Source organism: Poecilia reticulata, chromosome 18 (genome assembly GCF_904066995.2).
Source record: "Poecilia reticulata chromosome 18, P_reticulata-male-v2, whole genome shotgun sequence".
Classification (NCBI taxonomy): domain Eukaryota; kingdom Metazoa; phylum Chordata; class Actinopteri; order Cyprinodontiformes; family Poeciliidae; genus Poecilia; species Poecilia reticulata.
The window spans coordinates 2,426,747-2,452,927 of record NC_088847.1 but is presented as its reverse complement, the minus strand read 5'-3'; the positions used below and the strand labels follow the sequence as shown (position 1 = coordinate 2,452,927).

General features: G+C 41.2%; 2 protein-coding genes across 2 annotated transcripts; both read left to right on the top strand.

Annotated features, from left to right (window-relative positions):
• The first annotated feature begins 505 nt into the window (after window positions 1-505).
• On the top strand, window positions 506-8,001 carry taf6l (TAF6-like RNA polymerase II, p300/CBP-associated factor (PCAF)-associated factor). The gene is made up of 12 exons (XM_008434929.3): window positions 506-649; window positions 1,896-2,114; window positions 2,254-2,340; window positions 2,414-2,564; window positions 2,675-2,725; window positions 3,396-3,490; window positions 3,567-3,641; window positions 3,727-3,947; window positions 4,497-4,629; window positions 5,028-5,156; window positions 6,629-7,125; window positions 7,217-8,001. The coding sequence occupies exons 2-12, from the start codon at window positions 1,968-1,970 to the stop codon at window positions 7,548-7,550; spliced, it is 1,920 nt and encodes a 639-aa protein (XP_008433151.1). The 5' UTR covers window positions 506-649; window positions 1,896-1,967; the 3' UTR covers window positions 7,551-8,001.
• A 1,104-nt stretch (window positions 8,002-9,105) lies between these two features.
• On the top strand, window positions 9,106-24,758 carry sf1 (splicing factor 1). Its single transcript, XM_008434928.3, has 12 exons — window positions 9,106-9,514; window positions 11,727-11,855; window positions 13,688-13,763; window positions 19,878-20,030; window positions 20,674-20,763; window positions 20,873-21,056; window positions 21,145-21,260; window positions 21,339-21,446; window positions 21,523-21,718; window positions 21,792-22,011; window positions 22,564-22,728; window positions 23,665-24,758. Exons 1-12 carry the CDS (start codon window positions 9,253-9,255, stop codon window positions 23,994-23,996), a joined length of 2,031 nt encoding a protein of 676 aa, XP_008433150.1. The 5' UTR covers window positions 9,106-9,252; the 3' UTR covers window positions 23,997-24,758.
• The last annotated feature ends 1,423 nt before the right edge of the window (window positions 24,759-26,181 follow it).

Sequence of the window (26,181 nt, the reverse complement as noted above, 5' to 3'; positions counted from 1 at the left end):
GAAGACAAAATTATTGTGAAAGGAGCACAGAAATGAATTCATGGATCCAGAGCTGTTATCTGTTCAGATTCAGGTTCATCACTGAACAGCTCACTGTGAAGTTATTCAGAAAGCCCACCTGTCATCTAAGAGAAGAGCAAATTATTCAGATGACAGGTACACAAGTTGATCCACCAGCCTACTTGCAACCAAAACAAATGGAACATAGTCTTTAACTCAATTCTTTGATTCCTTCCCAATAAATGATTACACATCCAAAGAAACATGCATCTTTTCCAAGATCATGTTCTCCCGTTTTGAGCAGTCTCATATTAAAGACTAATTACTTTAGATCAGCGATATTTAATTGCTACCTCAGTGTTTCAGGTTGATCTAAACTCCTTACCAACAGGTTTTGGTAGTGCACCTTAAAGTTTGTCAACCTTCAAGAGAAATCCAGACGACGAAGAAGAAACATCTCACACCACAATTAAAAATAGAATTTAATGGATGCTGATCAATGTTGCTACACTCACGGTCAGTAGGTGGCGGTATGCACCATCCACCGTGAAGTTGTTTGCGATGCGCCACCAAGAAGAAGAAGAAGAAGAAAAAGAAGAAGAAGAAGAAGAAGAAGAAAACATTATTCTCAGTATTCTGTCGAATTAAGGTAAATTTAATTGAACTGAATTAATTTTAGACTGAAATGGGTCCCGTTGACCTGCCTGTTTGTAGCTGTTTGATGAGACGGCGGGTAGCTAAAGTCTGTTAGGTGTTTTCTCCCTCTGTTTGCAGGTTAGCTCTGTTCATTGCAGCGTTACTGCAATGCTGCCCAGTTTCATTCTAGTTCATTTCGTATGTTAGTCAAATAGTTGTTCACACGACTAACATATTCAGCTTAGAACATGAACCTTGACGCTGTTGCTATTCAGTAAAGTGATCCTTTGCAGTCTGTTTAGAACCAGAAATAGGTGTTGATCAGGTTCCAGTTAAAACCTGAAATACTTAGCTTCGTCCTATCCTGCGGGGGGAAACACTTCTTTGGGGATGAAAGGCATTTAAAATCTGGTCAGTTGCAATACAACGTTATCGTAAGTCATCATCTCAATATCTTCAAAGAGTTGTTGTGGATGGTGATGCTATGGGCAGGGAGGATTTCCTGTAGCAGTTTGTCTTGCAACAAATCTGAAGAAACCTCTGACTAAAGACTGTTGCTGCATGACGGTCTCATGATTGTGATGACATGCTAGTAGGCTAGTAGATTAATATCTAGGCATAAAGTATCAGGTTTGATGCTTAAAAACCGTCAGTAGTCAAAATGGTCACACTTGAACTTTAGTGGCAGATTGGCAGATCAACTGAGACAATTGAAACACTTCACAAGTGTTGAAACACAAGTCAAACCCGGACTAAACTCAAGACGTTTCTAATTACTCTTTATTATTGACCCAACCGCTTATCTGGGGTCGGGTCACTTGGGTAGCAGCATAAGTAGGGAGGCCCAGACTTCCCTCTCCCCAGCCACTTGTTCCAGCTCCTCTGGGGGAATCCCAAGGCATTCGCAGGCCAGCCAAGAAACATAGCCCCTCCAGCGTGCCCTGGGTCTTCCCCAGGGCCTCCTCCCGGTGGGACTTTCCTGGAACACCTCACCAAAGAGGCGTCCAGCAGGCATCCTGACCAGATGCCCGAGCCACCTCAACTGGCTCCTCTCGACATGAAGGAGCAGCGGCTCTACTCTGAGTCCCTCCCGGATGACCGAGCTTCTCACCCTATATATTTTTATAATTGCTCTGTCCTCTTTTTTTTTTTTACACACTTTGTGAAACTTTTATTTAGCTAATAAATGGCTTATTTTGTTCTTGTTCTTTTTTCCCCCCTTCATTTTATAAACCTTCTGTTTCTGCTGTTATTTATAGGGAGAAGAAAAGCACGAGAGGTGGGATATCCTAACAGCTTTGCCGCGACAGTTTCTGCGTGGCCCCGTTGCCATGGCAGACCGCGAGGAGCGGCGCTTTGCTGAGGTTTCCCGGGACTCCGTCAAGCTCATGGCAGAGAACACCGGTGTGGATCTTGCTGATGATGTAGCGGCTCTTCTTGCTGAAGATGTGTGTTACCGCCTCAGAGAGGCAGCGCAGGTCAGAGCTACCTGGCAATGTTTTTTTTTTTATTTATTCCATCACATGATTATTTTGGACCTAAATGTATATTTGAAATGAAAAGAATAAATTTGCTGTTCTTTCGACACCTCTGGTTATCTATTTGTGACCCAAACAGACGAGTTCCCAGTTCATGAGACATGCCAAGAGGAGGAAGCTGACTGTGGAGGACTTGAACAGAGCTCTGCGATGGAGCCGTGTGGAGGTGCGACCTAATGCCTGTCAGCATGTTTCTGCTGCTGCTCCCTCCGGTGGCCTGATATCTGCTTCCTTATCAGGCCGTCTGTGGTTATGGGGCGCAGGACGCTCTGCCTTTCCGATCGGTCAAAGAGGGAGAGCTGTTCTTTGTTGAGGACCGTGAAATTAACCTGATAGAGCTGGCCCTGGCCACCAACATTCCCAAAGGTTGTGCTGAGACCATGGTGCGAGGTATGTTATCAGACTTGTTAGGATGGTGGTCGCACGCTTGGTGCTGCTGAAACTTACTCTTCCTAATCTGCAGGAGGAATTGTGTACTGATGTCTGATGTATCCTTCCAGTTAATGTGGCGTATCTGGATGGCAAGGGCAACGTAGAGCCTCAGGGGACAGGTAAGACTCAACCATTCAGAGTTAGGAATCAAATTAATACACCTTTTAAGGCTGAAAACAAATTCAGCCCTCTCCCCTCTCATCAGTTTGTTACACGTAGCATAGATACAAACTCAAAACATTTCTTAGTGCTTCCACATAACTTAACATTGTAATTTTACACAGTTGCAGTACTATTCACTAGCCGTGCACCGGTTTCAGTTCTCTGGCCGATCACCAATCTTTAAAAAGCTGACATGCTGGTTTTGATTTTGGTCAATTCCGAATTTTTATTTTTTTTTGTCTTAAAAGTTGAATGCAAATGAAAAGTGAAGTCTCAAATAAAGGGATTGGTTCTTTTTATGGGTACAACAATTGCAGTTTTCTGGTCAAATCCAATTTTGACAGATACTGATTTTTTTTGTTTTTGTTTGAAAAGCTGCTAAATTCAGAGACAAAGTTGCTAAGTGGTTAACAGTGGGGTGACTATTGTTTAAGCGCACACATGCAGATGTGACCTGGTGGGTGGACAGTCAGACCTCAGTGCAGAGCAGAAGAGGACAGTGGCTGATTTTCAGAGATTTTCTCAGGAAGATCAGATTTGGTTTCACATTCACCGATTGCTGATCACCCAAGATTATGAAGTTCTGACCCTGATTGAAACCTGTCCTGTTGGGTTGTGGTCCCATAGTTCCCACCGCTGTGCAGACTCTGTCAGATGACCTGCTCAAGTACTACCAGCAGATCACCAGGGCCATCCTGGGAGATGACCCCCACCTCATGAAGGTGAGCAGCTGCTCAGCACAGCTTCTGACCGGCCAACATGTGCTGCTTCTTTACTGCTCCTCTCTCTGCGTTCCAGATGGCTCTGCTCGACCTTCAGTCCAACTCAAAGATTGCTGCCCTGCTGCCATACTTTGTCTATGTCATCAGTGGAGTAGGTCACCGTTCTCACTTCATTGCTTTGATTAGAGCTGAGAACCTTTGTTCTTGCTGATCCTTGTATGTGTGTGTCTTTCCAGGTCAAATCAGTAAGCCACGACCTGGAGCAGCTCAACAGGCTCCTGCATATGGTGAAGAGCCTGGTCCAGAACCCGTACCTGTACCTGGGCTCATACGTCCGCAGCCTGGTCTCCAGCGTCATGTACTGCATCCTGGAGCCACTCGCCGCCTCCATCAACCCACTCAATGACCACTGGACCCTCCGGGACTACGCAGCCCTGCTACTCAGCCACATCTTCTGGTATTTTTCAAAAATGTTACCGTTAGTGGTGGGCAGGTAGGCCTCCAGTTATCTGGCTTTAGATTTAGAACCTCTGGGATGAAGAGATGAAAGAACAGACAGTAGGTAATGGATTGGTAACAGTTGGTTAAATGATGGATGAGTGATGGATTGGTGGACACTGGAGAGATAGATGGATGCTACCTTAGCAAGAAAATTGCTATATTTAGCAACTTTTTGGACAAAATAAAATTGTATCGGCCAAAATTGGATTCAGTTAGAAAACTGCAAACAGTTACCAATTAGAGCTCATCTCTGCATTTAATTGAGACTTTTAGAGCTTCATTTACTTGTAACTATTTTGGCAGAAAGATTGGTATCAGTCAAAATGGGAATAGGCAGATCAGGCATTTTAAAGATCGGTAATCAGTCAGAACACTGCAACAGGATGAATGGACATTAACATGGAGAAGAGATTTAGAAGGAGAGACACGGAATAAAACCTGGAAGCAGATAATAAACTACGTCTCATCCTGCATGCAGCCTCCTAACTTTGAGTTTTTTCTCCAGGACTCACGGTGATCTAGTGAGTGGTCTCTACCACCAGATCCTGCTCTCTCTCCAGAAGGTTCTCTCTGACCCAGTCAGGCCACTCTGCTCCCATTACGGTGCGGTTGTGGGCCTTCACGCTCTGGGTTGGAAGGTAGGTCCACTACCAAATCTGTTTGGAAATCTGCCAAATCTTTTGCTTTTTTAGTAGAACTGTTTAGCATCAGTGGTGCAAACCTAAATCTGTACATCAGCATCTTTTTTTAGTCATTGTTTTGGTTCAAGTTGCTTGGTCCTCACATAGAAGTTCTAACTTTATTCTAATGCGCATCAGTCTTCTGGGAGCCAGAAGGATTCTGTTTCCAACATCAGTAGCTTTTAAAGTACAGGACTCCTAGAGCTAGATGCTAGAAAGCATTTCAAGTCAAATCCAGATGGTCTGTTAATGTATTTATTGTCTGATAGGAATTGTCTTGATTTTCTATTGTTGTTTTCCATATTGTCCTGAAGGAGACTCCTACTAATCTCTCTGTTAACCTGTGTGTGTTTCAGGCTGTGGAAAGAGTTCTTTTCCCACACCTCCCTGCTTACTGGGCCAACCTGCAGGCTGTGCTGGACGACTACTCAGTGTCCAATGCACAGGTCAAAGCAGATGGACACAAGGTCTACGGAGCCATCCTGGTATGTACTGCTAGCATCTCGGGTTGCACAACTTCAACATGATAAAAGTCCAGTCGACATCCATTTGTCTCAGGAAACCCAAGAGAAAATTTTTCACAGCAATTTACAGTCTTCATAAGCTATATTCACAGCAAACATTGTCAAAAGACCGCCTTAACTTATTATGCAGAATGAAAAGAACAAAAAACAGATTATTATCCCATCAGAGGAGAAGTGACAGTGGTTGATTTTTACACCTTTGTGGACATAGATGAGATCAGTAGATGAAATTGATTTCACATGGAAGTATCAACCGATCTCTCAAAGCTAAAGAAATCAGGCTGATTTATTGGTGCATCTCTACAAAATGCAGGAGCAGTCTGAAAATCTGAAGTCCCTCCCACTGCTTCCTGCAGCGCTGTAGAGGTGGGAAACCCAAAGCTAAAGCAGGAAGACATCAGAAATGACTCTGTAGAAGTTCTTGTTGCTGCTGATCGCTTTTCCAAAACTATTAGGAATCCATGATTCCACAAAAACATGCTGCATCATCATCCTACTACCACTTCCTGTTTTACTTTTTGCTCCAGTAACAGTAATATCTCTTCTTGAAAAAATTTGTTTTTTTTCTCGAAATGGGTGGGTTTCCGTTTAGCAAATTTATTTTGGTATTTTCCGCAATTATGTGGTCAGTGGAAATGCAGCTACAATGACCTGACTGATGTCAGTCAATCTAATATCCATAGAGACTTCAAACAGCCCTAAAGCTTCTTCTCACACTCCAGAGGATTAGATTTGTCGTGATAAAGTTTGTGTTTTCAAACCACCTGACGACGATAAGAGCAGGTATAGCTGCCAAGAAACCCTCTTGTCTCTATAAGGGACATGATGGCACAACCTGGTTTAGGAAATTAGATTCTTAAAGCAGAAAGAAAATATGGGTTTTAGTATCTGCACAAACACTTGATTTCCAGCTATGAAGCACGATGGTGTAGAACTGATGGTTTGGGCTTGCAGTCACCAGTGAACCATTGATCCCTGTTGCCTCTCTTTGACCAGGTTTAATTTTTCAGCAGAATGGCTCATTGTAAAGTCTTCTCTGTTGCTTATTTGAGGTTGGATGGAACTCAGGAAGAACAGGATGTTTTTGACACCAAATTGACAGTTTGCTGCCTCCAGTTGCTCCTCTGTTTTTATTGCTTTTCTAACCTGTAGACAGCAGATAATTATCACTTGATCTCTCTGTTTACTATGTTCTCTGTCCAAGTAGAAAAAACACCCGACCTGTTGGATTACCTTACACAGCCTGTGGTTTTCTGTGGAAAGTTTAATTTTCTCTTAATTCCTTGTTCAGTTTACAAATAAAAACACATAAAGTTCTCATTTAAACAACAAAATGCCCTTTTGAGCTCATGCTGACAGTCCAGAGTCTCTTGTCTCATTATGTCATGTCAACCAGAACAAGCAGGATTGCAGTTTGGTTGTATGTCCTGCAGGTGGCAGTGGAGCGTCTGCTCAAGATGAAGGCTGTGTCTCTGTCCCAGTCAGCAGAGGGCGGATCCAGCTGCCAGCCAGGTTCTGGAGCCGGGTCTGTGGGGTACAGGGCGGGCTCCCCAGGCCTCAGTCCTCCGTCAGAGCCTTTGTCGGAGGCCGCTCTGGGGATCGCCAGCCACCTCCAAGCAGGAAGCGCGGGCTGCCCCTGGGAGGAGTGGTCCCCAGTCCCTCTTCCAGCGATGTACAATGAGCTTTACTCTTTCTTTGGGGACAGTCTAGCTGTCAGGTTTAGCACAGGACCAGGGTTTGGGAGCTATCCCCCCTGCGCTCCAGCCTATTTCAGGGAAGCCCGGAAGGAGCCGCTGGGCCCAGCCTCAAACACCGACACTGCCCGGAAAATGCCGCAGCTGACCGCCAACCTCAACATCAGCCCACGACAGGATGGGAGTCCTCGCACCGACCCTCCACCTCCGAGCCTCGCAGCCACCGGAGCAGGAAGGTAAAGCTGGCAGAATAAGAAGTCTGAGTTCTCATTATTTGTTTTAGTTCTGAATGCAGCGGACCCACTTTTCCACCGTTTTCCTCCTCAGGTCTCTGGCTCGTTCCTCCTCCATGCAGCGCTCCAGGTCGTCCTCATCACGTTCGAGCCAACGTTCCGCCGGTGTCTCTCGGGATGTTTTCCCCAAGGCTCGTTTCATCTCGCCACAGTCAGGACCTCCAGCATTCTCCTTTGTAATTGGTGGACGGCAAATGGGTCGACGGTGCCAGGGCCGCCGGCCCTTTCAGACCACGTTTTCCTCGTCCTCCTCTCTGCCTGCCAACCCGCCCCGCGCCTACGCCCATAAGCTGCCAGTAATCGGCCGGGTGGGGAAACCGGTGCGCCGCTGGACGTGTTCACATTACTCGCTTTACCTGCCTCTGTAAAGATGAGCTGCTGCATTCGGATGCAGTTGGTTTGGACTGCTACTGATGTTGGTTATTGTTGTTTTTCATAAACTATCAGGTGTTTGTATTCAGTTTTCTGGAATTATTTTTGTTTCTTATGAAAAAGTAAATTCAAAATTTTGCTCAGCAACAGCTCTGACTTTGGCTTTGTTTGGTCAGTCTGGGAACCCAGCAACATTTAGGAGTCAGTTGAAAGTCTGGGTTGGAAGTTTTGATGGAGTTTTAACTATTTCGCAACAGTGAAAAGAATTTTACATTCTACATGTGAAAATTGATGGAGACATAATGCAGATGGGGCTGCAGTAAAAGTTAGTTGGATGAAGGTATGCCTAATACAACTGCATGGCTTATTTTTTAAAATATTTTGAATGAAAAATATTTTTAAAAAAGTTTTCTTGCATAAAATCCCATTAAAAATCATTTAAGTTTCTGGCTGTAATTTGACAGAATGTGAAAAGGTTTCAGAAGGTGGTTTCCAAACGATTTGGCATTACAGTTCAGCTAATATTAACTACATAGATTGTAAGATTTTAACACCGTATTCTATTTGCTGTAAAAAAGGAATTGTTAAATTGTTGCTGATGCAAAACAAAAGGTGTTGCCAACTGCTATATCAAAAATTTCCACATTTTTTCAGTGAATAGTTTTAAATTTAGGTCTATAAAATTGTAGTCGCTTAGAAAAAAGGGACATTAATGAGGTGTGGAGGAGGTGTTTGGTGTTGTATTTCCAACAAAATTAAAATGTAAGCGTAAACATGGTTCATTAAAAAAATATATATATTTGTCTCTGAAAATCTCATCCCCCAAAATAGAACATGTCTATTTATATTAACCGCTTTTGGCAAAATTTGCTCTACACTTGATTTGTGCAAACGGCTCCCAGGCCTCACTTTGGACATGCCTGGCTTAAAAGATGTGAATATTTTTTCTACCCATTATATGTAAAATCATAGAATTTAAGGGAGGAATGTTTTGTATAACTTGTGATGTTTTTTCTTATTGAAAGAAATTAATATTTAGGTGGGAAATTAGGCTAACAATAGAAAGGCTCTCAAGAAATTGCTTGAAACCAGTGCCACATGTGGTCAAGAAATGCTTAGAAAATGTTAAGCATGTTTTAAACTTAAATAATTTTATTATTTAAAAAATCTGGATGTATAATGTACTGGAAAAGCATATAGATGAATAATTTAACACCTTTCAGTATTATCATTTAATTTACATTATTCAGGCTTATTTTTTACATTATTTTTATTTTATAGCTTCTAGTCGTTTGAAGCAAAATTTAAATTAATCTTCATATAAACAGTGTTTTTGTTCCGGTGAGTTGTAATGAAATGTGTTTTGATTCATCGTGCCAGAGTTTATATTCTATTCCATACGGTACTTTATCGCAGAGATATAATCGTGCTAAAAACAAAACAAAACAAAAAACAGGTAAATTGGCCAATGACTTCCCAGAATACAAAAGTCTGACTGGCCAATAGCAAGGCGTTTTATTAAGACATGCTATCCGGGATCGCTTTGTAAAATTTCGTCAGGCGCCATTTTGATTAAAGCATTAGGCGTAGGTCCCACGGACAACGCTATCAGAAATCTACGTTGTTTAAATTAAACTATTCTTGGCTGAATTTGTAGTTTATTGATTCAGAGCCATTTTTAAGGACATTTGAGTGAAAATGGCCACTGGAGCGAATGCAACTCCCCTCGGGAAGTTGCACCCCAGTATCGGTGCTAAACGCGGGTTTGACGCGGGGCCTGGTGCTGGCAACGGGTTGATGCCAGCTCCGGCACCCCCTGTGTCGTTCCCTTCTCTCCAGAGTTACCCGGGTACTATGCCGAGCACTGCTTTCTCTCCAGCGCACCAGTTTAGTCCAGGGACAGGTTTTTCGTCCCAGGCTCCACCACAACAAGGAGTGATATCCGGAATGACTAAAACGGGTAAGTTAGTGAAACCTTGTTAGCCTCATGTCGTCGCTTAGGCCGCATAACAGCCCCGGCCTTCATGAAATGGAGTCTGCATCGTCTGCTAACGTTTATTAGTTCACACAGCATTTGCAGCCGTGTTGTTACTGAGTGAACCTTTCCTCCTAAAGATTTGGATACATCAAGGAAACGTTTTAACTTCCTGAAAGTGAAATAACATCTAGCTGCATAATATAGCTTGTGTTCACAGATATATTCTATGACCCTGAAGTTAGCATCCTATATGGCACGTTAGTAAAGGGCTTTTCCAAGGGTGTGCTGTGGTGGTGCAGGGGTAAAGGGCTATTCCACATATTTAAAGGATTCTGGACTGCTTTTGTTTGGCTTCAGTTCGAAATCGTAAACTGTTTTCTTTCAACCCGTGGTTCATGTCCATTAGTTCTTTTGTTTTCTGGAGTAAAGTTTTGGGCTGCAACAAGATGCACTATTTTTTAGTCACTTTCCTTAAATAATGGTGGTAATTTTTGGGGGGATGAGGGGACATTTTTGGCAAAAATGACTTGTGCTGTTGTAGGAAAGTGAGGATTTTGAAAGGTTTAGTATGTTGGTGAACTTTTCAAAATGGTTATAATTGGAGATGTGCTGATCAGGTTTTTTCCTGCCGAAACCGATTCCGATAACTCACCGATGCCGATCACATAATTGTTATTTTTTAAATCATAAGCACTACGGTTACATTATATGGAAAACGGAACCATGAATTCACCTTAATTTAGACAAACTTTTTTTTAAATAACTTTTCCCAAGAAATAAACAAAACAGGCATTGTGCAAATTGTACTGGTATCGATAATACTATCTTTAACAGACTGAAAACATATGAAGAGGCTAAATAATGCAAAAAGTCAAAATAAAACCTCTCAACATTGCCAAAAAATTCAAGTATAAAACTTAACATTCAAAGGTAAATACAGGATCCATTACAATAAACAATCCTGAGTTACTGAATGAAAACTTCCTGTTAGCATGGCGGCTAGCTGATTACTGCTAGTTCTGAGTGGCTGTTTCTGATTGAGTGGAGTAATTATGCAGAACAGGGAGGAGAGCAATTATTTTTTCAGAGATTATCTGTCTCATGTTAGGACAGCGAAAGTTTTAATACGTATGTAAAATTATTATTTTTTTAGGTTAGATGCTGCAGCTTTAAACAGATGTTCGGTGTGAGAGTCACTACCAGGTGGAGCAGAAGCGGCGCTCCGTCTGTGAAATATTACTACCTGTAGCGCGTAGCTGCGGTTCAACAGCGACAATAGAACCGCAGCTCGAAGACTTGAATAATTTTGCGGGTTATTTGTTTAGCTTTCTGACTGTCATGCTAATCCAGGTGAGTGTAGCTGTGCGCTGCTTTACCTGCTATCTGATCCTCCATGTCTTTTTTACTGCAGTGAGCCTCGATATAGCCAAACTCTGTCACTTGTTTTTATGCCATATTAACTTCGTTGTGTTGATGCATTTTGAAGTGCTTCAATTTTCCGCCGCAACATGCAAACTTCCCCATTCACTCAATGCGTCATAGTTCCACACGACATCGCTTAGGATTTGTTGCTGTGCGTTTGCTCAATGTCAAGGAAAGAGGAGACCAGCTGCACAGGCAGGCTGCCAAATGAGATGCAGGTGATCGGTTTGTGTGATCGGCAACAAGAGACCATGATCGGTGATCACCGATTATATTTTTTCACGGAAATCGGCCGATTATGATCAGTGGCCGATCGATCGGCACACCTCTAGTTATAAATAAATGCATTGATTTAAAATGACATTAATATGGCATTTGTACCAAGGAGATGCGTCTCGGTGGCTAGAAATTTAAACAGTTTCACCATCGGAAAAGTTGCAGCTGTTTTGTGAGAATATTATTACCTGTAAAAACAACAGTGGACAGTCACAAAAAGGCTCCCTGTTCAAAGTAAGCATTATGGTTCCACTTTGAAATGTAGATTAAAAACTAACTTAATCAAACTTTGTTTACAACCAATTATGAAATTGTCCATTTTTTTTTAAGTTAAATAAATATATAAATAAAACACACATTAACAAACTTTTTCTAAGTTTCATTGTGCTTTTGATATGTCTTGTGTTCATTTAGGGCTGTCTTGATTAAAGTATCTATAGCTGATCCTGCAGTGTATCACTGAAAAGTTTGACATATTGGAATTTTATTTTGTTAGATTTTGGCCAAAAGAAAAGGAAAAAGAGTCGATGGAGCAGTGAGACCCCAGATCAGAAGACGGTCATTCCAGGAATGCCCACTGTCATTCCCCCTGGACTCACCCGAGACCAGGAAAGAGCTTATATAGGTAAATGCTAATTATCTTCTATCAAATATGGCTGTAACTGGTATTTGTGATATGCCTCATTAATTGCATTTAAAGTTCTTGTTTTCTGATGTCATCAGTGTTACTGTTATTTATTGTTTGCTGAGTTCCCAGCAGCTGGAGTGGTCCAAAAGTATCATTTGAAATATACGTAGCTAACATTTTAAATCAAATATTTTTTTCAAAGTAATATATAATTTATATATTTTAAGTGTGCATGTAAAATATTGCTCCAGCTGCGGAAACAAAGCAAAAGAAAATCCTGATGAGCAATAATTATTATAAATGTTAATGTAAGATGTTATGATGGTTATTTCTCTGCAAGTTTTTTTGCTATGTTCTGTAGCCTTTTGGTTTGCATACCATTGGACACCATTAACAAGAGCTTGTGATGGATGAATTAAAAAAACCTGTCTGATCAGAGTAGCCCCACCCCCCTCCAGAACAATCATGTTACTTGAGTGAAAATGGAGCCTGTAAAGTGTTTGGCCCAAAAGCAGTTTGTGCTGGTGATGAGTAACAGAATCAGGACGTAAATCTAAGGAAAGGGCTGGCCTCTACTGCAACCAGATGAGAACTGTAGCACATCAGTGTTAATCCAGTTATAGAAACTGATGATGCTATCAATGCACAAAGGAACAACTGGATGTATAAATGATTGAAGTTTTAATATTTGGTTTGACATCTGGAAGCAGCATAGCTTAATTCAGTAGGACTAAAATACTGAATTCAAAGAATTTTATTTTTACATGTATGAATGTTAACTGTAGGAGGGGAAATGTTATGAAGAAAAAAAGTAACTAAATTGCATTGCTTGACTTCTCAGTCTGCTTGCACTACATGTTCAATTTAACCAGTTTCATTGTAAGCTGTTCCCAGGAGGAAACATTTCTCCCACAGGAACAAATGTTGAACTATTTTAAATTAAATGAGTCCCTTGTCTGTAACTAACACCAGTATTGACTTTGTCCCCTCATTGGTAATGGTTGTTCTTCACTGGTATGTAAACATCCATCTGTATCCACCCTCCTTGTCACACTTAGTTTGCTCATGAAGTAGATCCCCTAAAACAAGAGTTTCAGAATGAAATTGTTGTGAACATCGAGTTACAGGATGCGTATCCACCTCTTTAACTCAGAATAATCACCTAAAGGATTAATGAATCTGTGTTCAAGGGGATACTCCTTTCCGTTTCTCATAATGTGCATGAAATGTCTGATCTATTCCTTTCTTCATTTCCTCCTGAATATGAGACTTGTCTTTGTGTCACAGCAGCCCCTCAGTGTTAGATCTGTGGACTGCCAAATGTGACTGTAATCACCTGTTCTGTTACTGAAACTTGCAACAACAAAAAAAAAAAAAAAAAAACCCAACAAATTGACCAAGTTTGTCCTTAAAATGCCGAAGCCTTTAAACCGAGTGCAGCTGTGCACGTGGAAGTCAACCCCAGCCTTGTTTGAAGTATTGATGAGGTGGCAGGCATTTTTAGGAACCATGGTTCATCATTTGACATGTTCTCATGCTTAATCATTGTGGAACAAAGGTTGGTTGTCTGTAACCCTAATTGAAATGATCTCACAGGCATATTCATTGTGATCACAATGTGTGCGTAGCACCAGAAAGGACTCCAGCTTTCTGCTGTAGTCTTACCATGTTGATTTGATCTCCCTTTTTAACAGACTCACCAATTGTCTTTACTGCAGTAGTGATTGAGACTTTGCTCTCTGAAGTGCAGAGCACTCTCTCTCTGATGTTGCTGTGGTAACCACATTTCTCTCCATCCTTGTTTTCTTTCCTAACCTGAATTCTTCCAGTCCAACTGCAGATTGAAGACCTGACTCGTAAACTGCGTACAGGAGACCTGGGAATCCCTGTTAACCCTGAGGACAGGTTGGAAAAGATTAAACCCTCAAACAGTAACACTTTCTCTACCTTTTGCCTATTTGGAAGACTAATGTTGATTTTTCACTATAAATGTTTGTTTTATTTTATATTAGTGTTAGCTAAAAAGGTCTAAGGTTTATTTATCTACCTCCTCACTGACTGTTTAGAAAAATTGAGGTCTTGATTTGTTTGAGAGCTCAGGTCCAAAAAGGTGCAATAAAGAATATAATTGGTAATTGTAGCCAGAATTATTTAGCTTTTTAAAAAAGTTAGTTTTATCAATGACTTGACGGTTCAATATTGCTACTGAATTACATCTGTAAAACTCGAATGATGTGAAAATGCTTTGAATGAGTTTAAACCAAACATTTTTCTATTTATTAAAGACTAAATGTAAACTTTATGAATAAATGGTGTGTTGCCTCAACATCTCCAGCTTTATGTGGGGGGCGTACAACATGCTGTAGCATCTGGGCAAAATTCCATCTTGTGTTAAAACAGAGGATACGATGTAGACAGAAAAGGCACGTCGTCATTTAATAACCTGTGCAGTGGAGGCTCTGAGTTGGGGCTGGGCGATATAGCTTCAAAATTGAACCTGATTCTCCCCTTTAAAGGGAAGTTACAAATGATAAAATATTTTTTTAAAAACTTGCTTTTATTTCAATGATCACTTGTGGTTGGTTGATCAGAATTTGTGAAAATACAAAGTAAAAAAGAAAAAAAGACAGGCTGACAATGAGTAAACAATGAGTAAACGTGTAAATTAAATACCAATTTAACAGAATGTGAATTTTTGTAAGCAACAAAGTTGATAAATCGCCCAGCCCTACTCTGAATGTAAATGTAACTTGTTGAAACACATTCTGATCTTTTTTTTTTTATGGAATTTTGATTCCTGGCTAAAAATAATGGAATTTAAAATAATGGATTCCAAACCTACAGGCCCTCTTCACCATGATAGCCGTTAGTTCTGTGCTAAAAGTATTGGCTTATGCAAAAATAAACTAGAAAAAGGAAATTATGGACAGTTGGGACACCCATCTGACATGAAGTTGATTATGGTAATGTTATTAGGTGTTCTACTTCAGTTTATTGAGCTTTTCCACATAGAATATAAATACATATTTCTTTCTGAATGATTTTTTTTTTTTTTTTTTCAAATATTTTGTATTGTATTTGTAGATGACAAAAACAGCAGAACATAAACAAATACTAACATACCACCCACCCCCAGTGGAGAGAGCTGTAAAAGGGAGAATAAACTTTTCATATTTATTAGAGATGTGCCGATCAGGTTTTTTCCTGCCAATACCGTTATCGATCACCCATGAGGGCCGATCACCGATACCGATCACATAATTATTATTTTTTTAATCATAAACACTACCTGTTACATTATGTGGAAAAAGGAACCATGAATTCACCTTAATTTAGACAAAAACTTGGTTTTTAATAACTTTTTCCAAGAAGAAAACTGAACAAAACAGGCATTGTGCAAATTGTACTGCTATCGGTAATACTATCTTTAACAGACTGATAACATATGAAGTCTCTGAAGAGGCTAAATAATGTAAAGAGCCAAAATAAAACCTCAACATTGCCAAAAAAATTAAAGTATAAAACTTGGCATTCAAAGGTAAATACAGGATTCATTACAACAAACAATCCTGAGTTACTGAATGAAAACTTCCTGATAGCATGGCGGCTTGCTGATTACTGCTAGTTCTGAGTGGCTGTTTCTGACTGAGCGGAGTAATTATGCAGAACAGGGAGGAGATTGATTATATTTTTTAGAGATTATCTGTCTGATGTTAGGACAGCGAAAGTTTTAATACGTATGTAAAATGTATTTTTTTAGGTTAGATGCTGCAGCTTTAAGCAGAGGTTCGGTGTGAGAGTCACTACCAGGTGGAGCAGAAGCGGCGCTCCGTCTGTGAAATATTACTACCTGTAGCGCGTAGCAGAGGTTCAACAGCGAGAGCAGAACCAGCGTCTTACATCGCAGCTCGAAGACTTAAATAATTTTGCGGGTTATTTGTTTAGCTTTCTGACCGTCATGCTAATCCGGGTGAGTGTTTGTAGCTGTGCGCTGCTTTACCTGCTATCTGATCCTCCATATGTCTTTTTTACTGCAGTGAGCCTCGATGTAGCCAAACTCCGTCAGGTATGGCATAGTTTTTATGTCGTATTAGCTTCGTTGTGTTGATGCATTTTGACGTGCTTCAATTTTCGGCCTCAACACGCAAACGTCCCCATTCACTCAGTGCGTTTTAGTTCAACATCGCTTAGGATTTGTTGCTGCGCGTTTGCGCAGTGTGAAGGAAAGAGACCAGCTGCACAGGCAGGCTGCGAAATGAGATGCAGGTGATCGGTATCGGCAACAAGAGCCAATGATCGCCAATCACCGATCATGCACCTTTTCACGAAAATCGGCTCGATTATGATCAGTGACCGATCGATCGGCACACCTCTAATATTTATACATGTAGGAAGGTAAAAATAAGCTGTGGCCAGTAAATATCAATGACCTAAACAAATATAGACTGTAATATATCTGAGTTGAGTTTTACATTTAAAAGATGAAGCTTAGAGATCATCAGATCTGTATGGAATAGACCAAGTTATTAGCAATTTAAGGCATATGCAGCCTTAAATTGAAGATTTGAAAAATGTGTCAAAAGTATTTAGAATTTAGTAAATTTTTCCATGCAGAATGTTTCTTTAGAGTTTATAACTATTTAGCATCTCACCTTTTGTCAGATAGTAACTTCCTTTTTTTTTTTTAAATCCTTTGCTTGGATAAAGAGTTCAGGCTGTCACAGTAAACAACCAGTCAGAGGGATGCCAACAACAAGGCAATTTATCAAAGTTGTGTTATAATTTCAAGTTATTCATGGATATTATTGCAATTTATGCAAACACAGTTTATTAAATCTATAAATGACATGTCAGCACTTGTCTTTTTTTAATTTTTTTTTTTTTTTGTTGACTTTTCCATGGTTAGAAACATTTCAACATTTTCATTTGAATAGCCTTAGTTTTTTGTTAGCGACTTGCCAAACACCAGGGCCAAGCTTCACATTTCAGTTCATATTTTACAAGCCAAGGTCATTTCTTATTTGCTGCTACCCACCATGGTCCTCGGTGTAAATGACTACAGATTTATTTGTCAATAACCACTTGGAGGAAATGCAAAGGTTCTGTAGCTGTTTGCATGAATTGCTTTGATATCTTTTGAGATGAGAATCATTTTGAGAAATGGAAATCCATGCTAGACATGGCTCTGTTCTGATTGGTCAGTTTTCTGGAAGATGCCAGAGTGATCCACTACTGCTAAAACATTACTGTTCATAACCTCGTTAATGTTTCAGAAAAAAAAACACTAAACTGTCACTTTAATGTTAAGGATTCTGTGCCACATGTCTGATGTGAGCAGTTAGTTTACCTTTTTGCTGCATTGTTTACATTCTGGCACACAGCTGGGTGTGCTAGAGCAACACCTGGAGCCCAATATCCAAATCGTTTTGTCACAGGAAAACAAAAAGAGGAACAATTTAATGAACAAAGAAAATAATTTTTAAAAACTAAAGGTCTCTGAGGTAGTGTACATAGGAATTTAGAATGAAATGCTTGTTGGTTTGAATGCCATGAGGCTAAAGCAGAGGAGAAAAGGACATTCAGGATGTAAATGTTTATTCTTAATAGAGGCTTGAAATGAGCACCGAGTCACAATAATTTGAGTCATTTGTTAAACTTCAACACAATTAGAAACCATTCTAGAAATCCAACTTTTTTTTTACCCAAAATTTTAATTGTCTTTGAAAATGGAAGACTGAGAAAATGGAAGGTTCTTCTTTGTTGCAGGAATTATGGCTCTCCAATACCTTTTTATGTTTTGAATGAAATGGGAAGAAATTCTCAAAATAAATACAGTAAGGTTCAGTTGAAGAACTAAGGGTGCGTTCACACTGCAGCCTGAAGTGATCCAATTCCGATTTTTTTGCAGGGGCCGTTTACACTGCCAAGAATGCAACTTGTATGTGTTCTGCATTGTGAACGGGCAAACAACCTGAAAATATCCCGCATGTGCACTAGAGGGCGCAATATCCCTCTATTGCCAGTGTTTGAGTTCCTAGCAAGTACATCCGCCATCAAAAGAAGTAGTGCTCAGTGTTTGCGGAAGTAAACATGGAGGCTAACAGCAGAGCTTAGCGTATATATTTGAAGTTGTCCAACCGGAGCAGCATATTAACAACTTAATCCTCATTATAGTCCGTCATAGTTGTTTTTCTTCCCTCTTGCGCGTATCAGGACACAGAATAGTGAGATTTGTTGAGTATCAGTGATGTTCAGTTCGGACGAATGCAGCCTGGACTTTAGGTCGCATTTGAATCGGATACATATCGTATATGGGTCACATTCAGACTGTCATGAAAAGATCAGATACAAGTTGCATTACGTCAAAAAAAAAGGGAATTGGGTCACTTCAGGCTGCAGTGTGAAGGTGTAAAAGAAAACGTGAACTGTTTGATTCTTGGGTTTAAAAAAATTATTTGTTAAAATTAATGTTTAATAATGTAGTTGGGTCAGTACCAGAGCAAATAAAATATTTTGGGATATCTCCACCTTATTCATTTTGCTTAATGGTGGAATTTTATGCTTCAGTTTTGGCCACAGCCACAGTTTGACCCACTTTCTGTACTGTCTGATTTATAGCACCATGTAAACTAATGACAATATACTACATGTGTTGAATGGTTTCTGTTGAAGCAGGATTTTGGCAGAAAGTATATCGACTTGAACATATTTTGGGGTAAATTAGCTCAGATAATTTGGATTTTTTTTGGAAACATTAACCTTTTGACTTTTTTTAATTTTATGATGATTATTTTAAGTTTTTGCCAGTGTTTGAGTTCCTAGTGAGTACAAAGCATATAACAGGACAGTGAGGAAGATTGGAAATGAGCGATTTATTGCTGGTCATCTGAGTTTTTCCTAACATACGCCTTTAAACAATTCCCTGCAGTGAAGGGGACTGTATTCCCCTTTTCCCTTTGGACTCTTGAGATCTGGAAGAAACTGGGCAGAGCTGTGCTTGTTTTAGAAGTGGCCAGTCTGTAACGTAGGGTCATAAAGCATCTGTTTTTACAGGAAGTGACTTGCCCTCAGTGTGTCCACTTGACCTCTGCTAGTTAAAGCCACTTGAACTTGCACACTGTGTTAGTTTCTCAGACATTTCCACAGCATCCAAAACATAAGAAGAACCGCAGCAGTCCTGTGAACCATCCCCTTGTCCAACGTAAGAGAAACGGCTCGGGAGATGTTACAGGTTGTCACCGTTGAAAGGAAAACTTCCCCATTTCCCCCAACTCTTCACATGGACACAAAAGCTGCTCTCTGTTAAGAGAGCCTAGGAACATGTGGATATCTAATCCTAATTCCTTTCCTCTAACCCAAATTACCCCACGTCAATCTAACTCTTTTTCAAGTGCAGGGCCTTCTTAACACGCCAACACAGGTTTTCAGCTTCCACGGAGAGGTACGGCCCTCTACCACCACGTCAGCACCAAGCACTCGTCAAAGCCAGCGACCCTGCTTAGCATTCTAAATTTTGCTTTGGTTTTTACCTTTTACCTGTGCTTTGTGGGCCAAAAATCCTGTATGCAGGTGTAGTTCTGACTTTATTTATACATTTTTTAGATGCAGTGCCACTCAAAAGCTTGGACAAACCCACTCATGTGCTTTTTAATGAGTGACTGTGTCCAGACTGGAGACTGGCGTGGGCTTTTTTTCTTTTCTCTATTGTATGTTTCTTCTGTTGATGCCCCTCCATTTTACTGGGTTAATTACCTCTAAACCGTTTTGGTTGCCACCATCTAACAATGAATGGTATGACAGAATGGACTCTTAACCTTTTACATGTCAGTGCATACTTCTTTTTGCTTAGTTTTGCTTTTGCACTGACCATGAGTCCAACTAAATCTCTTTAAGATGCAAATTGTCCCAACATTCTGAAGTCATAGTCAGCTTTAGGGAGCCTGTTTGGTTGTAGATGGAAGAGCTTCTGCTTGTAGAAAGGCGTCATTGTTGTGCGTCTTGTATTTTGTCTCCTTGTAGGTCTCCTTCTCCAGAGCCCATCTACAACAGTGAGGGCAAAAGGCTGAACACCCGCGAGTATCGCACTAGGAAGAAGATTGAGGAGGAGCGCCACTCGCTCATCACAGAAATGATTGCTCTCAACCCCGACTTCAAGCCTCCAGCTGACTACAAGTATGTCCTTTACCTGACTCCCCTTCAAGAATTGTAATTTGTAGAACAGGGAGTCTTGCAATATGCAGATTCTACATGTACATTTAATTCACTTGCACCTCTTTCTGATGTTTTACTCAATTAAAATCAAACATGAAATCTTTTTTAGTAGTACACCAATTGCATTTTTTTAAATTAAATTGAGTATTTTTTGTTTTGTTTTTTGTTTTTGGCAAAGTTGACAAAAAAACTGATTAAACAAATTGCAGTTTTATCAGTTGTCCAATTCATCAGTGCACTTGGTTCTTTTAGGTTTTGAGCATTAACATTTTAGGAACCACATTAGTAACTCCCTGATGCTATGGAGCTCCCAGCAACAGATGTCATTGAGAATGTCCTTACAGCACCAGCCATACAGTCATATGTAACATGAGATGTATATATTTGGATAGAAGTCATTATAGAGATGCAGCAGAAGATTTGGTGTCAGGTTTCTGACACCATGCTCCAAATAGAATTCATTAAAACCCAGTCTTTCTGTTAACTGCTCCTAGTGATCAATGTTTGCATAGAAAGAAAGAAAAAAGAATTCTCTTGTAAACTTTTAGTTTTTCAGAAAACTGTCGCTTTCTCTCTGTAAACGTTTTCCGTGTTTCCCCTTCAGGCCTCCAGCCACCAGAGTGAGCGACAAAGTTATGATCCCCCAAGATGAATACCCTGAAATCAACTTTGTGGGTTTGCTCATTGGGCCCCGGTAAGCTGGTGTTGCTCACTCATATATGTTAACTGTGTTATTCTTTATGCTCCCTCTTGGTTTATGTTAGATGTTTTATGTTAAAATTCTGATGTTTTCCTGTTTTTAGTGGCAACACTCTGAAGAACATTGAGAAAGAATGCTGTGCTAAGATCATGATCAGAGGAAAAGGTTCTGTGAAGGAAGGGAAAGTCGGTCGTAAAGATGGCCAGATGCTGCCTGGTGAGGACGAGCCGCTGCACGCCCTGGTCACTGCTAACACCATGGAGAACGTCAAGAAGGCTGTGGAACAGGTTGGCTCCAGAGGGACACGCTGCCAGCAGATCAGCCTGCATTTAGTTGAACAGCTTTGTATCAACTAATATTCCAATTTGTGTTCAGATTCGTAACATCCTGAAGCAGGGCATCGAGACACCTGAGGATCAGAACGACCTGAGAAAGATGCAGCTGAGGGAGCTAGCCAGGCTCAACGGCACCCTGAGGGAGGACGATAACAGGTCGGTGCTGTTTTGGTTCCCAGAGTCTGATCGTTCAGTCTGAGTTGGCACCTCTGAAGAGAAGCTGCTTGTTTGTAGGATCCTCCGTCCCTGGCAGAACTCCGAGCCCCGCAGCATCACCAATACCACCCTCTGTACCAAATGTGGAGGAGCTGGTCATATTTCATCTGACTGCAAGTACACCAGGTAATGGTGGGCAAGGCTGTGCATGCTGCTGCTTCCATCTGCAGAGTTCAGCAGCGTTTCCTATTTGTTTGTGCAGCACCTTTGCAGGCCAGAGAGCAACAGGGGGAGAGCCCCCCCAGTCGGCCCAGGACAAGGCCCGTATGGACAAGGAGTATCTATCCCTCATGGCGGAGCTGGGGGAGGCCCCGTTGCCGTCTTCAGGAGGAGGACACTCCAGCAGTCCAGCAGGAGCCCCCCGAACCTCTGGACCAAACAGCAACCAGCCTCCTCCGGTTAGTGTCAGTCCCAGGTCCTCACTCTGATTGGCTCAGAGGGGTGTGTTCATTGACTCGTTTTGTTCTACAGAACCGGCCGCCCTGGATGAGCTCTGGTCCCACTGAGAACAGGAACTATCCTGGCATGGGAGGGCCCACGGGGCCTGGAGGCCCTCAGAGCTTCCCTCCTCCCATGCCCAACATGGGAGGACCACCTATGCCTCCCAACCCTAATGGCATGCCTCCACCCTGGATGCAGCCCCCTCCACCTCCAATGGGTCAGGGACCGGCTCCTCACGGACACCCCATGGGTGAGACTCTCATGTTCTGCTACATTAGTTTCATTTTTGATGGCATTTTGTATTTAAAACTAGTGGACTCAAGTAAAAAAAAAAAAAAATCAAGTTAATAGCAGGGTCTATAAATAATCAAACTCTTCAAACGAAATAAGCAACATTTTCAATTCAAACCATTTTTTGCTTCTAAATCGGGCAATGTTCACACTGCAGCCTGCAGTGGAAATGTGAACAACCATGCATTAAAATTCAGATTTCCCAAAAAGTCGGAATGGAGTATTAAAGCTTGCAGTGTGAACGTACTGTAAACATTCCTTAGTTTGGTCCTTATGTACATGACATGATGAGGAACGTTTTATCAATCACCATAATCTCACAATAACATTGTCAGACCTTAAGCAGCTCTGAGGGCCGGACCACGGCTTCAAGCAACGGGCCTCTGAGATACATTGCTGTTAGTTTTATGTTGAAAGGTCAGAGGTCAGCCACAGAGCAGAGGCTGTGGAGCTGAAACTTTGGTGTGTTTCATTAGAGGGAATTAATTGTGACTTTTTCTCCTCCATTCAGGTCTGCTGCCACCTCCCATGGGTATAATGCCACCCCCACCTCCCCCTCCTGGCAATCAGCCCCCTCCTCCTCCATCTGCTCCCCTGCCACCATGGCAGCAGCAGGCTCCACCCCCACCTCCTACTAGCAGCATGGCAACAAGTACACCTCTACCTTGGCAACAGAGTAAGAGTTTCCACACTGTTATCCAGAAATCAGGTTGAGAGTATAGAATTGTGTGCTGGGACTTTATTAGGAAATAGAGAAGCACATGTGGAATTATTATGTAAATATTGTAAATGTAATTACTGTCAAATTCATGCCTGATCAGAGCAGCTCAGCCGTCTGTGAATAATCTAGTAAATATCAGATCACTTCTGGTCTTGACCTGACTGGCATGGCTAGCTAACGCCTGGTTCACATGGCAACGGCTTCAGAACCTGAGACCACACATGGTGATTGAACATTGTAGCTATAACAGGTTCAGTTGGAGAGTATGTGGTGTTCAGCCACATGGCCGGAGCAACATACCAACCGTTTTCACTCACCAACATTCAGATGTCGCACAGGAAATCTGGCAAAACCTCTTGAGACTAAACGTGAGTTCAGAGTAAACAAACATGGCTGACTGGGAAGAAGGAATGGCAATAGTTTGTGGATTATAACATAAAAAAACAATACAAAGACGTCTCCAATGTCCACTGGACTTGCAGTTGTTTTGTCTGTGTGTTGGATTCCCACACAGACAAGTGTGTGATGTTCTGCGCTCAGAACATCACACACTGCGACATCAGACCATGACATCCAACATGTTCATTATCCGCAGTTTGAGATCCTGCCAAGCAGACCAAATCACACTCAGCTCACCGCACACGGCAAGAAAATCTTTTAAGATTATCCAGACGGTTTGTCGTCGGACTTCTCCCTCTTTCTGTTAGATTGCGGGCTGATGAAGGCCATTAGCACTAAAAATTTTCTAAAAATAAAATGAAATAAAATCTTTAGAGCCATCTTAATAATCAGGGTGTCATTGTCAGAAGATCAAAATTGGGTCAAAAATCATCAAACATTTGTATGTGTTCAGGCCCAACCTGCAGCTCACAACATCTGATGTTTTTACAGATACCACCACCACCTCCAGCCCCGGCTCCGGCAGCCTGCCACCATGGCAACAGCCCCAACAGCCTGCGGTGTCTGCGGCCCAGCCGCCGCTACCCATGGGATCCCAGTCCATGGTTCCACCTCCCCCTGGAGTGCAGCCCCCACTGCCCCCTGGAGCCCCCCCACCGCCACCTCCTCCACCTCCAGGCTCAACCGGCATGATGTATGCCCCCCCACCACCACCACCACCCATGGACCCTTCTAACTTTGTCACCATGATGGGCATGGGGGTACCTGGCATGCCGCCCTTCGGCATGCCCCCAGCCCCCCCTCCACCTCCTCCACAGAACTAATCCTGCCACAGAAAAGTTTTCACATCCCCTGCAGAACATTACGCACCAGCTATCAACTGACTGATGCTTCATCCTGAACGTCCAAGTACTCAAAAGAAAAATCTACAAGCAGTGCTCTAATTTTATTGGTCCTCCATTTTGTTGCTGAAACAACAAAGTTCTGTTCATACAGATTGTAAAGTTGTGGAGTTTAGTTTATTCTCTGTTTTTAAAATTGGAACACGGGTTTTTGTGTGGATGTGAGCACAGGTTCCACCAAGCAGACGCGTCAACGTTGCTGCTGTTAGTCATCTTTCTCTGCTGAATCCATCAGACCGGATTCTGCAGTCAACTTCCTCTGGTTTCAACTTGCATGATTCACCTGAGACGCCTCATGCTCTGAAGTGACAAGTTTATATTTCTGTCCTGGCTTTGAGCTGAATAAGATGAATATTTTTGTAATAAGTGAAGTGTATGTTACTTGTGTAGACCATTTGTAGTTCTGAGTGGTTCTGAACAGGAAGGAGAGTCAAGTGTTTTGATGTTTGGTTCCATGGTGATGTGATGTGGCGTCCTGCTAACGTCCAGCTGTCTGAGAACATTCTCGATCCAGCAGCTCTGCTCTGACGACAATATTCACTCTTTCTGTCGCTTGTGCAAAGACCTGAATGTTTTTGTCCCTCAGGTTGATGGAGGAATTTTTGTTTTTCTGGCATAACTCCGTGTATTGAATGAAAACCTGTTGAAACCCTGCTTGGTTTAGTAATAAACTTATCAAAGTAACCTTTTTGTGCCCCTGGTTTCTCTTTTCATCCCTGTAAGGTCCTTTGTTTGCTTGCCAAGGATTTTTTTCCCCTTCCTCTTAAGGAACTCTTGGCTGCCTTTCCAAATGTTATGTAACAACAGGAATAGTTTTCTCTGTTCCTGTTGCTTTTTGACAGCAGACTTTGATTTTCATTTTGAAGCACTTGGTTCTTAATCAAACCATGTCAACCTAAACTACATAAAGAATGATTACTGACACTTTGTTTCGACAATGTGTGAATTAGTTGCAGTAACCTCAGATTTAAGTTCTGACTCTTAGACTGACTTAGTTTTTGGATATATTTCCAATTATTTCAGGCTTAGTTGATTTAGTTATACAAATGCATAAATTTGAGCATTTTGAATAGATAATGTTTCAACAACTTAAGTGAAACACATGGTACACACTGATGTTTTAACACTTTTTTGTTAATGATATTCTGCTAATGGTTAATGAAAATATGACATTTACATAAAACATACCTTAGAAATCAACTCATGAACTGGAAGCAGATTGGGAATTTTAATGCATAGATTCCCTCGTGCTGCTCCGTTGACCAGCTGCATAGGCACAGTTGGGGTTGCAGAGAAAGATGTGGACAATGAAGCAAAGTAAACAGCAGTGAAGAAAAACTAATAAATACTGACATGAAGCAAACATTTCTCCCTGCTTCAGGTGTTGTGGACATGCTTTGTTCAGAATAATTTCAGCAACAGACTCCCTCAGATTCTCCTACAAGTGCGCCACAACAAAAATAAAACCTATGTAAAATCTCTTTAAAATCACATTATTATATGTAATGTGATTTTTGGTGATTATTTCCCCAAAATCATTTTTTCACAGCTCACAGCTCAGTTCCCAGTTCCTACTTGGGGAACCAATCCTTGGTTCTAACATCTTCGCTCATTTATCTGCCTGCTGGGTTCCTTGATCTTTATGTCCGTTTATTAATGTTTCCTAACAGACCTTCACTGCATAATTCTGATTCTGATCTAATTACACACAGGAGGGCTGTATTTACTAATTAGGTGATTTCTGAATAAAATTATTACACTTGGTTTTATTTAGGTATATCAAAGTATAGGACATTGTTGATGCTTCTCTTGATTTTTATTTGTGAAAATATTTGACAAGCATCTTTCCAGTATCCACATTCACCCATCATTTTCTTTCTACTTCATAATAATGTTAGCCTGTGCTCTTCTATGATATCCAATCCTACAAATTAATATATCAAGAGATGGCCACATGAAAAGGAGGGTCAGCTTTGGCCCTTGAGATTGACACATAACTAATAATCTTCAAGGTAAAAAATAAAAATAAAACAAATTTTCTTCATAGTATATCAGAAATAGTATTTTTCCAGAAATAAGCAGAAATTATGGATAGTGAAGAGTGACA